Raw genomic sequence first — 20,303 nt, 5'->3', positions numbered from 1 at the left:
CATTATTTCACAAAGCCAAACAAAAGCAACCAGGAAACGTAGCATGTGTTGCATAAAAAAAGTATGTATGAAAAAGAATACTTAATTATCAGAATTATGAAGCAACAACCAATTGTTTTTTTTTTACTTACATATTTACATGTAGTTGAGGATAAAATGCAAAGACACATGACATCATAGAAAATAATCATAATGCTTTTGGCTCAGGATACAGTAGATACACATATTTCCTGCAGTATTCACACCATGAAAAAAAGGTTCATAATGAATCAAACAGCAACAAATGAAAAAAAACCAACATTAAAATTACATAAAGTGCCAAGAGGAAATTCAGTGCAGTTCTACAGGGCACATTGATACAATCAAAGAAAAGCTTTGTATTTTCAGTAGTATCAGAAGAATGATTAAAACACAGTTAACCTGCTAGACTTATACAGAAACCCAAAACATCTGAAAACATTACATTCTATATTCATGGCTTTGTAAATACATGTATGGTTATTCACATCAACTTGCTTTTGTCCTTATTTAGGTCCAAAGTATTTTGTCAGTGCAGACAGGGATGTACGTCAGTTTTGAGAGAAAAAAAACTGCCGGTGTAGGGTGAACTACCCAGTGGGTAAGAAGGAGACAGTTCTTTATCATTCCACGCTGAAATATTGTTTCTTTGCTTGTCTTTCCCTGTGTAAAAAGAGATAAATTAACACATTCACTTCAGTAAGAGTTAGCACCGTCAATCCCAAATGATATCTTGGATTTATATCACCACTTAGCAACATGGATTGGTGGAGAGCTTTGGTAAATGAAGGCCAGTAAACCCACTTTGATCAAGATAGGAGCCGTTATCTAGCACACTGTGTGTAACACCCAAATGTTAATGTAAACACCAGTAGACTGTCTTCTATGTTCATTATGTGTTAACTAGAGCTGAAACAATTAGTCTGGTAATTGGTTAGTCCATCAAAAGAAAATAATCATGCATAATCATAATCAATTAATCGCTTAAGTCATTCTTTAAGCAAAAGGCAAAACATTCTCCAGATTTGCGCCTTTTATTTTCATTTATATGACAGTAAATTGAAAAGATTTGGGGGGTTTTAGACTGCAAATTTGAAGATGTTGCCTGGGGCTTTTGGCAACATTTCTAAATATTTTATGGACTTAAGGATTAATTGATTTGTTGTGAAAAAAAATCAGTAGGTTGATCAATGATGAAAACAATCATTAGCTGCAGCCCTGATTTCAAGATAGTAAAATCTAAATGTACCTTTTCTGTGACAGAAACAGTGTGTTTTCCTGGCAGAGAGGTGGATGAGTCAGTCTCTTCACTTTTATAAACACTTTTATACAACATGTGTACAGCAAACATCTGCTTAACTTACCATCGAAAGATGTAAAGTCCAGTCATTATCAGAATAGATACAATGTCCACTGTAATCCATATTATCTTGTATGTAAGAGGTGCCTGAACACACAGACATGTCCATCGGGTCAAGGTGCATGACAGATTTTGGAAAACCCACATAAAAACTTGTCGGCTCCAAAAGAAGTGCTTCAACCCTGATTGTATTACTGAGTGGGACAACTGGGCACAGGCAAAGGAGCCCAAAGTGTCAGAGCCCCCCCTTGTTGTCACTCAAATTAAAAAATACTTGCCAGGAAGAGACACAAAAAGACCACAAAGAGATGCAGAGGAACCAGAGCGACACAAAACCACCAAAAGGACACAAAATTACTTCAATAATACACAAAATTACATTTTAAGAGATTCAAACAACTACAATACCACACACAAAAAAACACAGTGAGACAAAAACTTACTACGAAGAGACACAAAGTGATCAAAAATACACAAAATAACTGTAAAAAGATACAAATGACCAAAAAGTGACACAAAAAATACACAAAACTACTACAAAGAGATAAAACAACAAAAAAGAGGAGAGGTGGTGTGGGCCTTTTCGATATCTGTGCCCAGGAGCCATTGTCTCATAATCTATTCATGGTTTCAGCTGACGATGTTTGTTGCTGGATAGTGAAATGAACACAAAAGGAAGTAAAGCACGTGCTACTGTATTACTTACCAGGATCCAGTCAGGCCGCTCCATGACTTTCAGGAGTTTGGCAGGAGTTGGTGGTAACAGAGCTGGCCCCCGCACACCACAGCACAGAGAACAGCCAACGCTCATTAACCACCCACAGGTTCACCGTAATGTTCTTTCTCCGAAGCTCCCTGGAAAAAATACAAATGCAGCCTTTGAAATGTAGAGCTTTGTATTAGCTAGATACATGAACAGAAGAGTAACATATATTTTAAGACGTGAATCTATGGAAAGCAGAACAGTGAATATGTGTGTATGCATGTATGTATCTGCATGTACATGTAAGTAGGTGGATGTAAGTATGCCCGTATATGTGCATGCAAATGTATATATTTATTATGCTTCTGTGGGTATTGTCTTCTGCTTTTTTGCGGGGGGGGGGGGGGGGGGGGGGGGGGGTCAATATTTCATTATTTGCTTATGAGAGCACTGGTTCCCGACCTGTGAGTCCTGACCTCCATGAGGTGTCGCCAAAACTTCATCAGGGATGTGAGGCCCTCTGGATTCAAGGGATGTAAGCGCAGGCCTATATCTAAGAATTTGTATTATTTTTTATGAAGAAAACTAAATGAAATTGTTTTAAGTTTGAGTTATTATTTAAAATATAATCAAACAAACAAAAAACAGCCAAAGGATGAGATGAATATCTGAGCAATGGTTATCACTGGTGTCATTGGTTTTCACAGATCCCTCCCTCTGTGCTCATCCTACATGAGAAATTTACACAGTTAAAACAGTCAAAGAGCTAATAGAACAATGGCCAAACGCCAGAGAGAAGTAAATGCAGAATTTGTAAAAAATAAATGTTAAAAATGATAAAATATTAAAACACAAAATGCTGATAATTATAAAAGTTTTAAAAAAATACCAGTAAAACCTTCTGATGTAATATGCACACAAAATAATCTGCACAAGAAAGCATCCAAATCGCTCTTTTTATACATACTTCTTACAGTAATTGTGTTTGTTATTTGGCCTTATTGCACAGTTTAGCAGTTGTTCTGTTTTGTCAGTGTTATGTATTGAATATCATATGAAAAATCCATATAGTATGTTACAGTCAGGTACTGTCTCAACTCAACAATAGAGAAGGGTCCCTTTAGAATAAAGACAGGAACTACTGTATTAGATCATTTTTTGCATTTGTTTGAACACCAAAATCCATGAAATATGAAAAATCATTAAAAAAAAAATGTTTTTTTGCATGCATTCATGGATAGACAGGGATAAAAAGATCTCTAGATATAGTGCACCCACCCTGCCATCACAAGCATCATGATCCAGGACACATTTATCCCATACAACATTTCATTTTGACCAAATGCATGTATTCAAAAGATGTAAGATTACATCTGTTAATGTGTTAACAGTGCAAACAGTGTTTGTGTAGAGGACCTAAAAAAAGCCTGTGTTATAAAGCAAGAACAACAGTCCATGTGCAGGGAGGTCATTTAGCACCTAATGCAGCTCTTCAGCACTTTCTCAAAACATGTTGCTACACTGCATGTCATTCTTTAGTAATTTACAAAGGTGTGTTAGTTTATGCATTGAACAACACTCCTGGATTTGGACATTATTTTAATCTCATTCCCTGGAGGCTGATCCTGCGCATCTATATTCAGTGCCAGCACTGTGTCTCAGCATGCTATACACACACTTTTAATTAACACACTACTGTGCATGCCTGGCGCTACCACAGCAGCTCCCACCCTTTTCCCACAAGGGACACCTTTTCTATCGCTGACTAAACTGATGACACCTGACTAAGTGACATATTTTCTGCACATTTGATCTTATACTCAACGCATAAGAATAACTGTACAGGACAACAGATAAACTGTATAATCAACCAAATAAGGGTGCATTACTGCATGAGGTTTGAGTAAAATTGGCAGTTTGGATGACGTTTAAGCAGATTATTCCCTGTGAAAATTAAAAAGCAGTTTCCCTGACATTTAAGTGGATTAAAAAATATACTATTTTCTCTGCATATTGTTTTTATTTTATTTTGTCAGATAGCTAAGCATGGCATCAGACTTTTCACTAAAAGCTATAAATAGAGCTGCATTACACTCATCAATATTTTGCTTATTCATTTTTATGCTTCCTGAAAAGCATAAAGTCTATCTGAAATCTCAAATAGCAGACTGGAAAAAAAATCATGCAAACCACAAACACATCCTATATGCACACACACAGAAAGCTATGTAGAAAGGAGGCACTACACCCCTCTGTGTCAAGAGGGCCTTGCAACCCCATGTAAAGCTCTGCTGACGCCTAGTGGAGGTTGGTAACTGGTGACAGAGATATTGTGGGTGTGTATTTTGTTCATATTTATTTTTACCTTATTTCTTGTGTACTAAACTTGCTGTATTTCACATTCAGGTGGTCTCCTCCTTCAATGAGCATATTTGTTTCGTTGTTATAGACCTGAATGAACCCTGGCGCAGTGTGATTCACATATTCTCTTTCTGCTGGGGGAAGCCAGAGCACCTATAGAAAAGGAATTTACAACTTGTCAACTAAATATGCTTTATTATGAAATATCTTTAATTCCGTCAGAGGGATTAGAATGAGATTTACCTTGCTTGGGTCAATGCCAGAACTCAAGATGGTGCTAACAGTGTCCACTGTGTCATTTTCCTGATCAGGACTATAAAGATCAAATATCACTGAGATGTTGTGCTGCTTGGCGAGGTCAAGGAGCTGAAGTAAGGACGGTATAGTCTGATTTCTGACTGTTTCCTTCTCTTCTTCTGAGAGACTGGACACTGAGCGGAAAGGATCTGTCTGGAAGGTCAAATAAGATACAAATTATATATGAGATAACTGTAGCATGGTATATGACAACACACCTTTATGATTGTATGTGTGTGAGTGTGTGTACAAACATGTCAAAGCACAGCCCTCACCTTTAGGAACCATTCACCTGCATTCAGACTCTGTAATTGCTCCCAGGTCAGGTTGGCACTGTGGCTGAAGTCCGTGCCAAGGAACTTCTCTTTAACATTTGTTGTCCTCCGCAAGAAACCATTAGAGTTGTGGTCATGCATCAAGAAGGGAATTCTGTCTTTACTAGGTTAAAAAAACAATGAAAAACATCATCTGTCAGGCTAAAACATCCAAATTTTAAAGGTGCACTAAGTAATTTATGACCCTTATTGTCTTCTGAGGAGATAAGTCACTGTGAGTTATCAACAATCACATTGATGTAACACTGACATTGATATCTATAGGACCTTCAATTTTCACGTTCTCATTTCAATGTCAGCAAATAGATCCACTCTGTCAGTGCTCACAAGGAACGCCACCAGACGTCATCAAATGAGAATGCGGCCAGACAGAACCAAGTGCAGTGTTATGATACACTGGCGGATGGCCGGATAGCACCTGTTGCGTCTGCCCAGTATGTGCAGAAAAACCCTAACCATTTGTGCTGTTGTTCCAAGTGCTGCTATTGCCTAAACATAACCACGTAGAGGGAAGGTAGAAGGTAGATTTATTAGTCATTTTTTAAACCAAGTTTTAAAGAAACAAAACTACATTTGTCCTTGATCCTGCTACAAATATGGAGTTGAAGAATGAGTTGATTAATATCATCTAGTTGCTCGGGCATGTTGCTGCTGATAGCATCATTCAATTCCTGCAGTGCATGTTTTGAATTTACATCAGAGTCTTGTGTCCTTATGGCTTTTCCTTTGAGGAACTACTGGCTGCTTCATCTATATGCGCTGCCATCACCATAGCACGTCATGCCACTTTACTCACTATGTGCACTTGTTGACATCATGGTAACAGCATCCCTGAGCGTAAACAACAGATGCAGAACGATACCTAACTCGTAATACATGTGACGAGTTAGAATGAGAAGGTGTTGGATTTTCTATCCTCCGGTCGGTCAGGTAAATGCAAAAAAGGAGAGTGTGAGAGGTGCAGAAACAGTTAGTTAGTGCTCTGGGTCTGTAGAAATCACTATAATCACTAAAATTCACCGTACCTGAGCTGTACGTCTGTCTCAAAGGCTGTCACACCACACGCGATGCTCCTGTTAAACGACATCATGGTGTTCTCCGGGGCCAGCTGAACACAGTGAGGACAGATGGGTGAGACACACTCATGCTTAAACTCACAAACTACCCTGAGGCTGTAAGAACACACACAACCCATACACACAGATTTAAATCAAGCTTATTGGTGACCCAGGAGCACGATAAACTAACAGGGGCAGAGCAGCATATGGGCCCTAACATTAGAAGACATTTGTTCACACCTGAGCCACGCGTGGAGTGTTTCCTGTGATGTCAACACAAGAAAATGCAAGGTCATTTAACAAATTACATCATATATTGTTAAGTATAATGTGTTATTTAACTTGCTCTGATTGACAAGAGATAATGATATTTGCATGGACTGTTGCAGTTGTTTTTTGCTTAGGTGGCTTAAAAATTAAAGGAATAGTTCGAAATTTTGGGAAATACACTCATTGCTTTCTTACCAAGAGTTAAACGAGAAGATTGACACTCATATATGTCCATTAAAAAACGCCCACCTTTTTTTCGCTGGAACACAGCTATAAATCTCCCAAACTCTAGTTAAAAAACATCCTGCTTTTGTTGTACATACATAGCTGGAAATGTCTCAGACTTGCTGAACAAGACCCACTTTTGTAGCTACGTACAAACAAGAATGGACATGTTCCGAACTCATAAAAATACAGTCTTGTTGCTACAAACAGGGTCTGACATGTCCTGAACTGCCGTTAAAATCCAGGTTTTGGTTGGACACTGGTCTGCTATTGTGTTGGTTACTTGGCAGCCACTTCACTTAGGTTTTAAGTGTCACACCATCCACCATCCCATCCTCGTCCCAATGAAAAACTCATGTAGCCAAATTCATGCTATACATAATTTTTGTAACACTTGGTTATGCATAGTTTGCAGAAATATGCAATGCCAAGATTTCATTTCAGTGACTGTGCTGTGCTCTCTGCCAATAACAGTCCAGCACATAACCCTCACAGAATCCCAGTTATGACAGGTCAAAACAAACAAGATACAACATGGTTAGTTTTAGAGACGCTGGTAAATGTGTTTTACCTTTAGCCAGAACCAGACTAGCTCCTTCTACCTGTCTTCAGTCCTCCAAGCTAAGCTAAGACAACTGTCTCCTCACTGTAGTTTCATCATATTAAAAAAACACCTGCTTTTGTTGCTACAAATGCGGCTGGACACATACCATGCTCTCGTTAAATAGGCCCCACTTTTGTTTCTACAAACATGGTATGGAAATGTCCCAAACACTTGTTAAACAAGACTTGCTTTTGTTGTTACAAACATTATAATGTTAATGTTAGTTGAGGACATTGTCAGCCGTGTTTGTAGCGACCAAAACAAGAATTTAAAGCCAAAGTTAAGCTAAACCAGCCAAGTGGTTTTGTGCATAAACCTAACCACATTTGAACCTCAGCATTTTCATAACATAAAATTTAGAACCGATACATAATGAAAAGGTAAGTTTTAACATATCTAATACATGTGAAATGTTCATTGTCAACATTTATTCTGGCGACTGAGTTGGGGATCAGTGACTTTCTGTCAGAGTGATATTGGTCTTCTTATCTAACTTAGAGCAAGTAGCAAAAAGCATATTTCTAAAATGTCAAACAATCCTGTCTATAAGATCATTAAACTACCTGCCTTTTTGTCTAAATGCACTTCAAGCCTTAATTTTAACTGCCATTTGTCGACTGTGACAGCTCTTTCCAAGGGTGCACCAAAGTAGCCAATAAGGTCACTGATGTTAAACTTTGATCTGTTTCATATTTTCCACAATAGAGCAGTTTCAAAGACTTTATATTTAGACTACTGACGAGGTCAAACAAGGTGAATGACTCTTTTATCTCACAGAGTATTTCTTGTGAAATACTTACAGTGACTCAGCTGATGATTAGCTCCTATATAATTATTACTCAAGGTCTTTTGTTGTCACTTGATATATTGATGTTTCATGTATTTTATCATGTTTTATGTACCTTTAGTCTGTGTGTTTAAGTCTCTGTGTGTTCTGTTTTACCTGGCTGCGAGACAAAAGTCAAAGTTGAAACGAAAGCTGAAAAAAGAGTTGAAAAGAGTTGCAAAACAATGCGAGGTGGACCATGTGTACCTTTTGGGTGTTGTCAAATAAAACAGGATGCTCACCATCGGTGCGCCTCGGTGACCAATGAGCTTTGGTTTTTCAGGTAAATCGCTCAGCTCGATCAGACAGGGAGACTGGATGATCAGGGGACACAGGAAGATGGCTGCTGACACTGCTACAAATATCGCAGCAATCAGGAACTTAGACCCTGGTGAGAACAAAAACCAAACAATAAAATAATCCTTTTTGGCTGTTTACACTGCTGTGAGTCTAAACAGAGGACCTGTACACAAGTCCCTTTAGAAGTGGTAAAGTGGTAAGTAAATAAGGAGCATTGTTTGTATTGTGGGAGTATAATGAAGACCATTCCTGCTTTTCAAGTCCTTGCATCCTCTTTACTCCTGCAGATATTGAAACATAAATATTTCTGTCCATATTTTCATGCAAATTGCAAATTACAGAAAAATAAGGCAAAAGCAATTTGTTAAAATACATTTATGTGTTTTATTTGCTGGATTTTGTGAAAATAAGTTAATTAATTAATTAATAACAACAACAACAACAACAACAACAACAACAACAACAACAAATAATAATAATAATAATAATAAATAAGAAAGCACAATGGCCATAAACTCTGATACCAGTTAAATTAAATTTTATCAATGTGTATATTAGTGTAATTTATCCTTTTTTTATCAAACTTAATTCTCTCTTTGCTTCAGCCTATAGCGATAACACAATTTCTGGAATCAAGGTAGTTCATCTTTATCTTGTTGTGTAAAAACAGTTTCCTGGTCAAAGACAAATAAACCTCATTTTTTAAATTGACTCTTTGAAAGTCCAATGTTAAGTGATTATATTAATGTTTAAAAAAATGTCTGTACACAGTGTTGCCTTTGCTTGTGAATCATGCAAATGTGTGCTTTTAAATGATGTCTGAGACATACATTTAGCCTCTGCCTCGTGGAAGCCTTGGAAGACGAACGGGCTCAGCAGTGTCAACGCCCCGACAGCACCAAACTGTAAGAAAGGAGCTGTGGCCTGACGCGAGGCCAACACACACACACATCAAAACACATGATGTACATCACAGACAACTAAAAAAACAGACATTTACACTCTCACTATCATTCCCATAAACACTTCAGTCCTCTAAACAAGAGCCTCACTGTACCTGGAATGAGAAAGGAACCGTCGGCCATTCTTGTTTCCACTGGAGACAAATTCCTGTGATCCCGCAAGCAACGAATATCACACCAAAAAATAAGAAAATCTGTATGGAAGAAAAGACATGACATGAATGAAACAATTTGAACAATCCCAGATGAATCTTATTGGAAAAAAATAAATAAGTTGGACAGTCAAAGATGTAGTCAGCCATTCTAATCCAATAAATTGTCTGTCAAATTCAGCAAATATCTCCTCTACCCTACATCCACCTCTCCGTCACTGTCCATCATGTCCCATGGATGACTTTTTTCTGTAGGCCAGCAACGTAAGTTAGCCCTGGTTCCCTCATCAAAAAGACTGTGGGATTTTTTCATTGTATTTTGGATCATGGCTGAAAATAAGCTCTGTGGTAAACAAACGTTTACGATACTTCCACATTTTGTTCAGAAGGATAGTCTTCACAAATGGACACCACTGTTATGGTTTTTGAAGCCTAAATGCAATCACCAGAAGTAAAAAGCTAATGTTAGGCTATAAATGAACTACACTACGGTCACATGTCTTAACGTTGCCACCACAACGAAAGCCATATTTGGCGTGATGATGTTCTTTAGTTTAGCATGAGTACTGATATTTATAATGAAATATTATATAATGTAATGTCTTTTCTGTTTCTCTCTGTTTTTGCTCCCTCCCCCAAAACTATGTGGTTGCCTTTTCACGATCCATTACGTATAATTACTGTTTTTGTGTGTTTGATTTTGTACAGTTAGTTACAGAGTTTCTCTCCACCTCCCTACGCTCATATTTTGAGTGTAATCCCCCCCCCCCAAAAAAAATAAAATCAAAACACAAAATAAACAAAGTCAAAGATGAATTTGACTGATAGCAATATTTTTTTCTATAGATATTGCAATAATATCATTATCATGGACTTTTTTGTACTGATAGTCACATCATACAAATTTGTTTTAGTGCAAGACCTAACATATAAAGACAAAGTTTCAGAGCTTCTGAAGGAGCACTGACGGAAGATGGGTGTCTTTGTTATGGTGCTGAGTTCAAATATCATCGCTCTTTCTCCAGAATCGCTGGCTCCACCTTAAAATGTATACAATACCTTGTGTAGCCAGTGTAAGTTGAGTGGTTCTCCTAAGGCGACTTGAAAGAGTGCAAACAGCTGTAATGAAAAGTGTTGGATTATAGGACATTAAATTACAACTATGGCTTCTCACTGTGTGACAGAAGAATAAAACTTCATTATATATAAACAAACCTCTTTCTGAAATTACCATAATATCTGGTTACATATTGCATGGCTATACAATAGCTATTTTGTGTTTCTTGCATAGACATCCAGTCTCATGCCAGCAATTCTTCCGACTATAAGGTGCAATCTTCTGCAATCACTCTGTCATCACTTCAATCAGCACCACAGTATCAACATATTCTCACCAGCAGCAGGACGCAGTAGCTGGTTAACACTGCAGAAATGATGACGAGCACCATGAACCAGTTCACCCATCGTTTCAGTTTAGCGAAGCCCTGCCTGATAATAGAACAAAAGAAGGGCAGCACGGGGTTAGCAGAATAAAGGTCACCAATAAAGGAAGAGAAGAAAAGAAAACAGAGGATTCTGAGCTTTTGTGTTGGATTCAATGTGTGTCATTTGTCTGTGTGTTTGTGATCACTCACCAGTTCACATCCTCTTGGTCATTATAAGTAACTAGACAGATGTACATCCAGCACAGAGAGAGCAGGGAGACCAGAGTGACCACTGAGAACCAGCAGCATGCATGCTAAAAGGACAAGAAAGGCATCAGATATGATTCTTTTTTTCTTTCTGACACATTTTTAGGATTAAAATGATAGTTAAAATAAAAAATCTTTTTATATGTTGTGTGTGCATAACTGTGTGTGTGTGTGTGTGTGTGTGTGTGTGTGTGTGTGTGTGTGTGCATGGATACCAAAGGGAATTTGAGGAGACAATGGAACAATTCCAACATTTTTCCAAAGTTGGTTTTGCGCCCTGCACCGTCGTGAGAACTCACCACAAACAGGCCCTTCACGCTCTTGAACCACCACCAACAACATACCTCCACCCTCTCATAGTTGTTCAAAATTATAGCCCGCCATCCTCCCCCCCTTTATAATCCTGTTCCAGATAAATCCAAAACAAGCCTGTTAGGGCCTGCTCTGAGTTTACTAATTTTTCTTGGCACAGAAATTTCATCCTCATTTTACTTCATTTACAAAGCTTTTCTTTTCCAAAATATGTGAATAGCCTCCTCTAAACACAGGTATCCCACTTTAATTTAAAGTACTTTAAAAGCATTCAAATAGCAAAACTTTTTCATTGGTAATATTTTACATTTCCAAATCCAGTCCAGAGGAATGTTAATCTCTGATTAGGGATTTGAAAAAGTTATGCTAAATTGAAGTGAAGGAACCCGGAGGCTCAAATGGGTGAAGTAATCTAAAGCAATTATTTCTAAAACATCAAACACTACATAACAGAGCAATGCTGAAGGAAATTAGACCATATCTACTTATCTGAACTCCCCAATACTCAAATGATATTATATTTAAATACTAAAACTTCAGGGCAGATGTCTCAGATGAATAGGGTTAAAATTTTTAGCTAACAGATATCAGTATGAAACGTCTCTAGTCGATTGCTTACGTTAAGACAATTATACTGTCAACAGCCTTAAAAAATTTTTTATTTTCGCCATGTTTTCATGGATAAAATGTTACATAAATCTGGCTATGAATAACATATGAAACCCCCCCATAAATTCATTCCAAATAGGCTGGATAAGAATAAAACTGAGTTTGGCATATGTAAGTCGTGCTGAAGTGTTTGAGTATAATAACCATGTATAACCAATCCATCATTTTGAAAAAAAAAAAGTCGTTCGAAACAAAAAATAAGACGAGGGTAAAAGATTTTAACTTGAAGATATCACCATGAAACTTCCTCAGTTGATTACTTGCATTAAGAAAAATCTATATATGTATTGTAAATTTCCATGTCATAGAAAACATTTAAGAAGCCAGGGTAAAATTTTAGCTAATTGATATCAACATGAAACTTACCCGGTTGAATACTTATATTAAGAAAACAAATTTTTTGTGTGTCAAATTTTCTGAAATTGTCTGTTTAAATGCAAATTGCAAATGCAAATAAGCTTTATCTAATCAAATATGCCGTGCTATATTTTGGATCATTTCTTCCCACTAGTCTGAAAGAAGACAGATGTAGGCCAAATAGCCCCAAATGTAAAAACACAGCAAACATTAAATATGAATGCAATATAAAAGCTACAACATACTATTACTTCCGCCGTGTGAAAAGTGCATGACAAAAAATTGTTCAATCTGGGGTGTCTCACCTTAAATATAAACAAATATGGCTCAGAAACACTCACTTTTCTCTGAGTTTGACTATTGGGCTTCCAGTGGCAGCTATATAAGCCCCTGCTGCAAAATCTGCAACAGCTGTCGTCTCTCGACATCGCTTCTCCTTCTCATTCGCAGTGCAGGAAGAGCAGATCCTGTTCAATGCAATCTGCACACCTGATATAGGATGGCCCAAAGAAGGAAGAGGGAGTGCAGATACCTCTTTCTCAGGAGAAGAGACTCGACCTCGTTCACTCTCTCTAAACCTGTGAAGTGTAGGAGGGAAAAAAAAAGGACGACTGTGACAGAAAGCAAATGAGGGAGGGGGTATTAAGGCAATCCCTGCTCAATAACCCTCTCAATGGAGCCTGTGTGGAAAAAAGGGGGGTACAGCCACTGGCAGCACTTACAATGGCCAACACCGTGGGGTATTGAGAGGAGCTCACAGAGCGGCCTGAGAGTGAAGTCACACTATTGGAGCATTTGCAGCACAAACAGCCACAGTGACAGGCACATCCATGCACAAGGAGGGGGAGGAGGAAATAAACTGTGGAGGAAGGGAACAAACAGTTTACAGACGGGCAGAGTTAAATACACTATTTGGACACACATAATGACTTAAAGGGGGCTTTGTTTATGGGGGTTTAGACTGCTTCTTGTTCATATGGTAGCCTGAGAACGGGGCACACAGAGATTTTTGTGAAACATGTTGGGACATATAGTTTTGCAGTTGTGCCAGGTTTCGGGAAAGTCTTCCAGAAGGGACACGAGAAATTACACAAGCTGTTTGTCACCCACCAAAGAGGTACATTGAGCAATAACAGTTTCTATTGTGAAAAGTTTTTTTTTTCCAACCAACAGTTTCTTGTCAAACTTGATTTGACTTGGGGTTTTGCCAGTTATCTTCTCGCCTGGATTGCTCATTTGTTTCCACAGTCAAAGCCTTCAGGGCAGTAAGCAAGTTCAAGGTTAGGGCACTAAATTGCAGGTAAAACAAAACCAAACAATCGCTTACTTACTTTTGGAAATAAAATGATATCCTGCCATTAAGTAATGTATTTCTTAAAAAGAATTAGAAGATTGTTATCTGATGTGCACATGTCTGGACTGGTCCACAGGTGTAAATGTCACCAACATGAAACCTAGACCTTGTTTCATAAACTACATGGAAGTTTTCAACCTGAGCCGAATGTTGGATAATGTGAGTGCGACCACATTGTCAACATGTGACATGACAACAAAAGAAAGTGGAGTACAAATGCCCCACTTGCAATTAAAGAACAAATTAAATACCTTTTCACAGTTGAGTGCCTGACAACAGTGGATTTATTCTGTCTCTGTGTAGCTGGAGGACATCGCTGTTTATTTATCTAATGATAATTGTGGCTCTCACTTCCCAACTAATACACAAACACACCTATTACATGCTGCAGTTTAATATAGGAGATAACTCTATGTAAATAAAGGTGCAGCACACAGTGGTGCCTGCAGATTAAACTATAACACAGAGACACACCTTGCAAATCTCAGAGACTTTTCTGTTATCTCTTTACACTGGTTTGGCAGTGTTAACTGCAATTAAGCACAAAAATGAAGTGGTTGCACCATTGCAATAAAAACTGATGAGAGATAATAATCAATCAAATGTTCCGAAATGACTGATGTCTGTGCAAACATAAACAAAACTAGACGAAAGAGTAAAAATCTATCATACTTAAGTCTCACTCTCCCTCATGCTTGACGTCATTCCTGCAGCTCCACTTCCTCTTGGGATTGTACCGCCTCACTATGACTTTTCTTATTAATAGAAATTGTTTTACTGTCAACTTTACTTTTCACCTTCCCTCACTCCCCCCCCAAAATTAGCAAAATGCTCACAACTGACCACTTCAATTTCACAAGCTCTCAGAGGCTTTCAGTAACAGGGATGTGGTCATGGATGTTTTTTTTTATGCATTTTAACAAAAAAATATGAACTTAAAACCACCATAAATAACTCAAATCATCTCAGCCATGTATATCTCTCATCAGCCTATTCTTGTATTTGTTTAGCCTATATATTGTGTTACACATTTTAGCGTAATACAAATTTTCTTGCAAAGGCAATCTCATGTTTCTGCTTCAGTTTCTTATAATTTATTGTACATATGCCTTAAAAACAACTATAAAGAGTACAAATTTACCCTAAATAAACTATTCCTGATTATCATCCACATCTTGTTTATGTGCACTTAGTTTTATCTGTCTGGTGATTTTATCTTGATCTTTAACTGACTCTTTGTGTTAAAACATTATTTCATAGAATCCCCAACTTATTTTCCTGTCTATCTTACAGTATTGGGAATTGTAATGGTATTCAGGCTTCATTAAAAAAAAAAAAAAAGTTTACATTTTTCTGTGTTTTTTGCTTTGCCGTGTTTACTATGTTTAAATATCAAATAGTGCATGATGCCACAGCTGCTATTTTAAGCGCTTGATTTAAAGAATAGCTCACCTGTTTTCAATTAAGTACTGTAATACATACTGTCAGACTTGTGATCTCCATGTGACCAGATTTATGTGAGACCATTTAGCTTCAACCTGTCAGCTTAAAACCAAAATATGGAAACAAAAAAAATGTGATTAAAAATGTTTCTTTCCATTAATCTTTTAATCCTTTACATTTAAACCTCTTAAGAATTTAAGAAGGTGCACGAGCAAGGTGCACTAGAAAGTTGCTTATACTTTTTAAAAACATTTTGATCTATCTATCTATCTATCTAATCAAAACACACTCACCATAAGTCACAGTCTCGTTAAATTCCTCCGTACTCACACAGAAGTGCGCTCGTCGGGAAAACCACGCTGTTTGCCTCCGCTTTTTCCTCTCATCCTCCCCACTTTGTGCGAGTCCGTGAACTGAATGTGAATGGTTGCACATGAATGGGTGCAGGGATAAAGGGGTGTAGCCCGAAACAGAGAGGGAGGATCCAAACTTTTCAACTCAGGTATGTTTCAAAGTCAGCTTAAGGGAAGAAAACTGAACCTGTTCACCGACACTTTCTCTGACAGCAGAGAGAGATAAAATACTCTCGCTGCTCAGGATCATCTTAGGGACTGTACTTTACTTGTTACATGTGTCGGGGTTGCCTGGGTGTGATTTCGTTTTCTTATATTAATATTGGGACCCTACCTGAAGCTGTTGAGCCTCCCAGAGTGACCGAGGGACAATGCAGGACCCTCTCTCCACTATAAATAACCATATGCGAAATTGTGCTTTCCTAACCAACTTGCAGGTTTATGGTAGTATTTGAAATAAATGGAAAATACAACTATTTAAAGTTGAATGTCCCTTCCTTAAGAGAGAGAGAAACAAAACACAACTCCCTTACCAGTGATTAATATAATATCTAAACTGCTTTTCCCATGTGCACCATCCTCTCCCCTCACACAAATAATGAACAGTCCCTTAGACAGAGCCCTTGCAGTACACCACAGTGTATCACTATGTTACTGTGAGATGTGGGCTAGATACATGTCATAAAAGAGGCTAAAATGACCCACTTTTTAAATGTGAAATGAGTCTTGTTATAAAGTCTATTAGATACTCTAAACGTTCCCAAATACGTAATTTAATTGGTCTTTATTAACTGATAATTACTCCTCTTACCTCATGAATGATGTGGTCCAAAGCAGCTTCATATCGGCATAATTCACTGAATGTTAATTCCACATTAGGCTAGGCTATTGCTAATAGGGACGTTTTGTCTAAAAACTGATTTTATGTTTGTCAAGCTGTCACTAGATTGTCACAGCGAGCCCATGAACTCATTAAAACGAGAAAAATCCATATTTTGCTTCCAAATGTGCCAAAATTAAAGACCAGACCGCTATTTATCACGAGCACTGTTAAACCGCCAAGTGCCTTTGATGTCGTGCGCGCGAGGCTTTCTTCTTCTTCTGCAGCTGGCGCGCTCCGCAGTGGCGCGTGGGTTTTATTTACTCAAGTAAATACTGTTAACACTGTGCTTGAGTACAATTTTGGCCTCCATACTGTTTTTTTCCATATATAAATTTTACAGAAACAGTCCACGCAGGCCTATAGTCTAAATGATGATGTGTTGTTATAGATCAGAAAAGACTCATAAAAGTCATAAATTACCCAGCGCTACATAAAGAACTGAGATTAGTCCCACCCTCAGGCCAACATTAAAAATAATGTGCACCAAGTGGTAGACTGCAACTAGTTAGTTAGTTACATTTACTCAAATTCTTCAGGCTTGTTTTCATTTATTTCCATTTTCTGCAACTATAAACTTCTACTCCATACATTTTGGAAGGGAATACTATATTTTTTTGTCCGCAAATAATATATTGGAATCACAAATATTATTATTATTATTCTTTATTATTATTATTATTATTATTATTATTATTATTATTATTATTATATTATTATTATTAGCCTTTATTATTAATATGAGTCTTTATTATTAATAAGTCTTATGAGTATTTTATTGTTATAATAATAATAATAATAATAATAATAATAAGAAGAAGAAGAAGAAGAAGAAGAAATGTATAATGTTTTATTGTAGAGTAAGCTATCCAGTAGCACATTTAGTGATTCAGACTCCACCTTCACCTACTGCAAGTCTAACACTAACTATAATCCAGTGATTACTATTTAGAAATGCATAATGAGTAGCCTATGGTATTTTTAGTACTTGAATATATTTTGATACCAGATGAAATCAGTAAATATGGGACATCATATAAAATAAGGTTTTATATTTTGGGTTCTTTAATCCTTTAAAACACAGAAACCATGATTTTCCCTTTTTACCTTATCAGCTGTTGCATTTTACCTGAACAGTGACATCTGTGTGGGATCAGAGTTCTTGATGTGTTTGAAGGTTCACGTTTCTATTATTTTTACCTGGCAACATATTATCACTCTATAGATATAGCAGTTAACCATAACAAGCTCTAAAAATGTAATAATTGGAGTTTTAGGTATTTTTGCGTGTGTGCAATCTACCTAAAAGTGTCCTACATTACCCGACTTGACCATAGGCAAAACCTTCATTAGAAATACTGCTAGAGCTATAGCTTATATCCTAGTTTTTTGAAAGGGACTATGAAAGTAAATATGCCTGATTTTTTATTGTTACTCATCTTTTTCCCCCAGTGTTTTAGATTTGTTAGGTATGCACTTAACATACCTGCCTGTCAGCAGTCAGTTTTCTGTATTTAACTGCGGTCTGAAACCTGCAGAGACACGAAACCTGCTGGCTGTCAAAGATCCTTCATAGTGAACATCACCTCTGAATCACTTTGTGTGAAGCAGTGCAGACTTGTCAAATCAGTCTGTACTTTATAATTTAAAGAGCAATTAACCTAAACTGTCTTCAGTTTTCAGATGAATTTGAAAAAAAGAATTGTAAGAGAGGGATTAAAGCAGATCAGATGAGTCAGGTATTTTGAATAGTGTGATTACAACACAACCTCATTGATGTTGGACCGCATGTTATTGTGATCACTCCGTACCGGTAGGTGGCGGTGGCGCTCTGGATACCAGTCATCATTTCATACAAGAAAAAGTGCTTGTTGCTAAGCCCTTAGCCTGTCAGGTGAGATATTTTGTTATTTTATGGCTGTCACTTTGCCTTTTCATCCACAGGTTATTCACTATCTACATCGTTATAGCTCAAACCACGATAAAAGTGAATGTTTGTTACATTAGTGCGTTATGAAGTGACCCAAAGTGGGCTCGTTTCCAAGTTAGCTGATAAGCTAACTGCAGCTAGCATCTTGTTTGTATACTGTGGTGTGAAATTATTCTCTGTGAGTCAATTTATCTCTATCACCTGATCCCAAATCACCTCTGTGCATTCACACTCATGTCAGGATCTGTATTATGTCGCGGTTTATCTTTAAAGTCTGACTTTTAGTAAAACGTACTCGTCGATGTTTGATCGTGGCTGACAGTTATTGGTCTCTTTACTCGCTTTTTATGCTGAAGCTAACGTTGTATACATTTAGTATTGAATCGTAAAAATACAGACTCGCGCTAAATCATAAGGAATAACTTTTATAACAACTTTCTTCAGGTGTTTTCATGAACAATGGATCAGAAGATTCCGTATGATGACTACCAGCTCCCGGTGGTCTTTCTGCCTTCATATGAGAACCCACCAGCATGGATAGCCCCTCAGGAGGTATGCCAAACATTAGGACAACCACTCTGTGTTTAACCCAAATGTATCATTTAGACTGATTAAAATGATCACAGAGGTTTACTTTTCCCCTCAAAAGCTTTCAGCTGTGTCTGTAGGTATTAGGGGATGGAGTTTATAGAGATATGGTCGAAGTTTATTATCATCAAATACTTTTTTTAAATTGTTTTGTTGCAGCAGCAAATAAGAGATTAGCAACTGAATTAAATGTTTGTTGAAAAGGGCAAAAAATTCCTAATATATATATATATATATATATATATATATGTATATATATATGTATGTGTGTGTGTGTGTGTGTGTGTATATGTATATATATATATGTGTGTGTGTGTGTGTGTGTGTGTGTGTATATATATATATATATATATATGTATATGTATGTATGTATGTATGTATGTGTATGTGTATATATCTATATATATATATATATATATATATATATATATATATACACATACGTGAAGGAAGGCACTTAACATAGAATAAAATAACAATAAAAATAATCATGATAAAGATATTACAGTATGTATGGAGAACAAACAAACAAAAAGCCAAAAAGATTAAAAAGAGCAATAAAAAAGAAAAAAAGTGGTGTAAAATAAGTGTGCAAAAGTGAAGATGGATGTGCGAGTGAGTCCAGTGCAGATGGTGAGTTCACCTGCCACACAGAGCGGAGCTGTTAAAGAGTCTTATTGAAAACGGGAGGAATGATTGTTTGAACTGCTCTTTGTGACAGCGGAGCTGAAGGAAATCTGTTGGAGAATGAGCTCTGCTGTCTCTGAATAGTGTCATAAAGAGGGTGGGATGGATTGTCCGTGATAGACAGATGTTGTGGATTTTCAGCTTTTCATTTTCTTTGTACATTTGTAGCGTGTTCATCACCCTGATTACAACAACGAGCTCACCCAGTTCCTGCCTCGTACTATTGTATTGAAGAAACCTCCAGGAGCACAGCTCGGCTTCAACATCAGAGGGGGCAAGGCGTCTCAGTTGGGAATCTTCATATCGAAGGTGTGTGTGTGTGTGTGTGTGTGTCTGTGTGTGTAGCCCTGCTGTTTGATATGAAGGCATTGTTGCTGCATTGTGGTTTCTAATTTCCGTGCACATGTGTGCGATGTATTGGCAGGTGGTCCCAGACTCAGATGCCCACAGAGCAGGGCTGCAAGAAGGAGACCAGGTTCTTTCTGTGAATGAGGTTGATTTCCAAGACATAGAGCACTCAAGAGTGAGTCAGAGCCCCATTTTCATCATGAGACCTACACAGATTTTA

General features: G+C 37.4%; 2 protein-coding genes across 2 annotated transcripts in view; one reads left to right on the top strand and one right to left on the bottom strand.

The window, feature by feature from the left end:
• Positions 1–497: 497 nt before the first annotated feature.
• LOC121947661 (glycerophosphoinositol inositolphosphodiesterase GDPD2-like) lies at positions 498–13,014 on the bottom strand. The gene is given in 16 exon segments (XM_042492738.1): positions 498–681; positions 1,268–1,296; positions 1,383–1,465; positions 2,085–2,120; positions 2,122–2,233; positions 4,447–4,595; positions 4,686–4,892; positions 5,015–5,177; positions 6,100–6,182; positions 8,300–8,445; positions 9,188–9,281; positions 9,415–9,513; positions 10,531–10,590; positions 10,866–10,959; positions 11,106–11,209; positions 12,842–13,014. Coding segments are annotated over 16 exon segments (1,680 nt in total). The 5' UTR covers positions 12,929–13,014; the 3' UTR covers positions 498–547.
• Positions 13,015–18,349: 5,335 nt separating this feature from the next.
• LOC121947771 (PDZ domain-containing protein 11-like) overlaps positions 18,350–20,303 on the top strand; it is an 8,323-nt gene continuing 6,369 nt past the window's right edge. Inside the window, exons 1-4 of the mRNA XM_042492886.1 lie at positions 18,350–18,424; positions 18,905–19,012; positions 19,904–20,044; positions 20,160–20,268. Of these exons, the coding sequence (XP_042348820.1) occupies positions 18,920–19,012; positions 19,904–20,044; positions 20,160–20,268 (343 nt within the window). The 5' untranslated portion in view covers positions 18,350–18,424; positions 18,905–18,919. The remainder of the gene's footprint in view (positions 18,425–18,904; positions 19,013–19,903; positions 20,045–20,159; positions 20,269–20,303) is intronic.

This window comes from Plectropomus leopardus, chromosome 9, assembly GCF_008729295.1.
Source record: "Plectropomus leopardus isolate mb chromosome 9, YSFRI_Pleo_2.0, whole genome shotgun sequence".
NCBI classification, from domain to species: Eukaryota; Metazoa; Chordata; class Actinopteri; order Perciformes; family Serranidae; genus Plectropomus; species Plectropomus leopardus.
The sequence above is the reverse complement of the archived record's forward strand: the minus strand, read 5'-3'. Positions and strand labels throughout refer to the sequence as shown.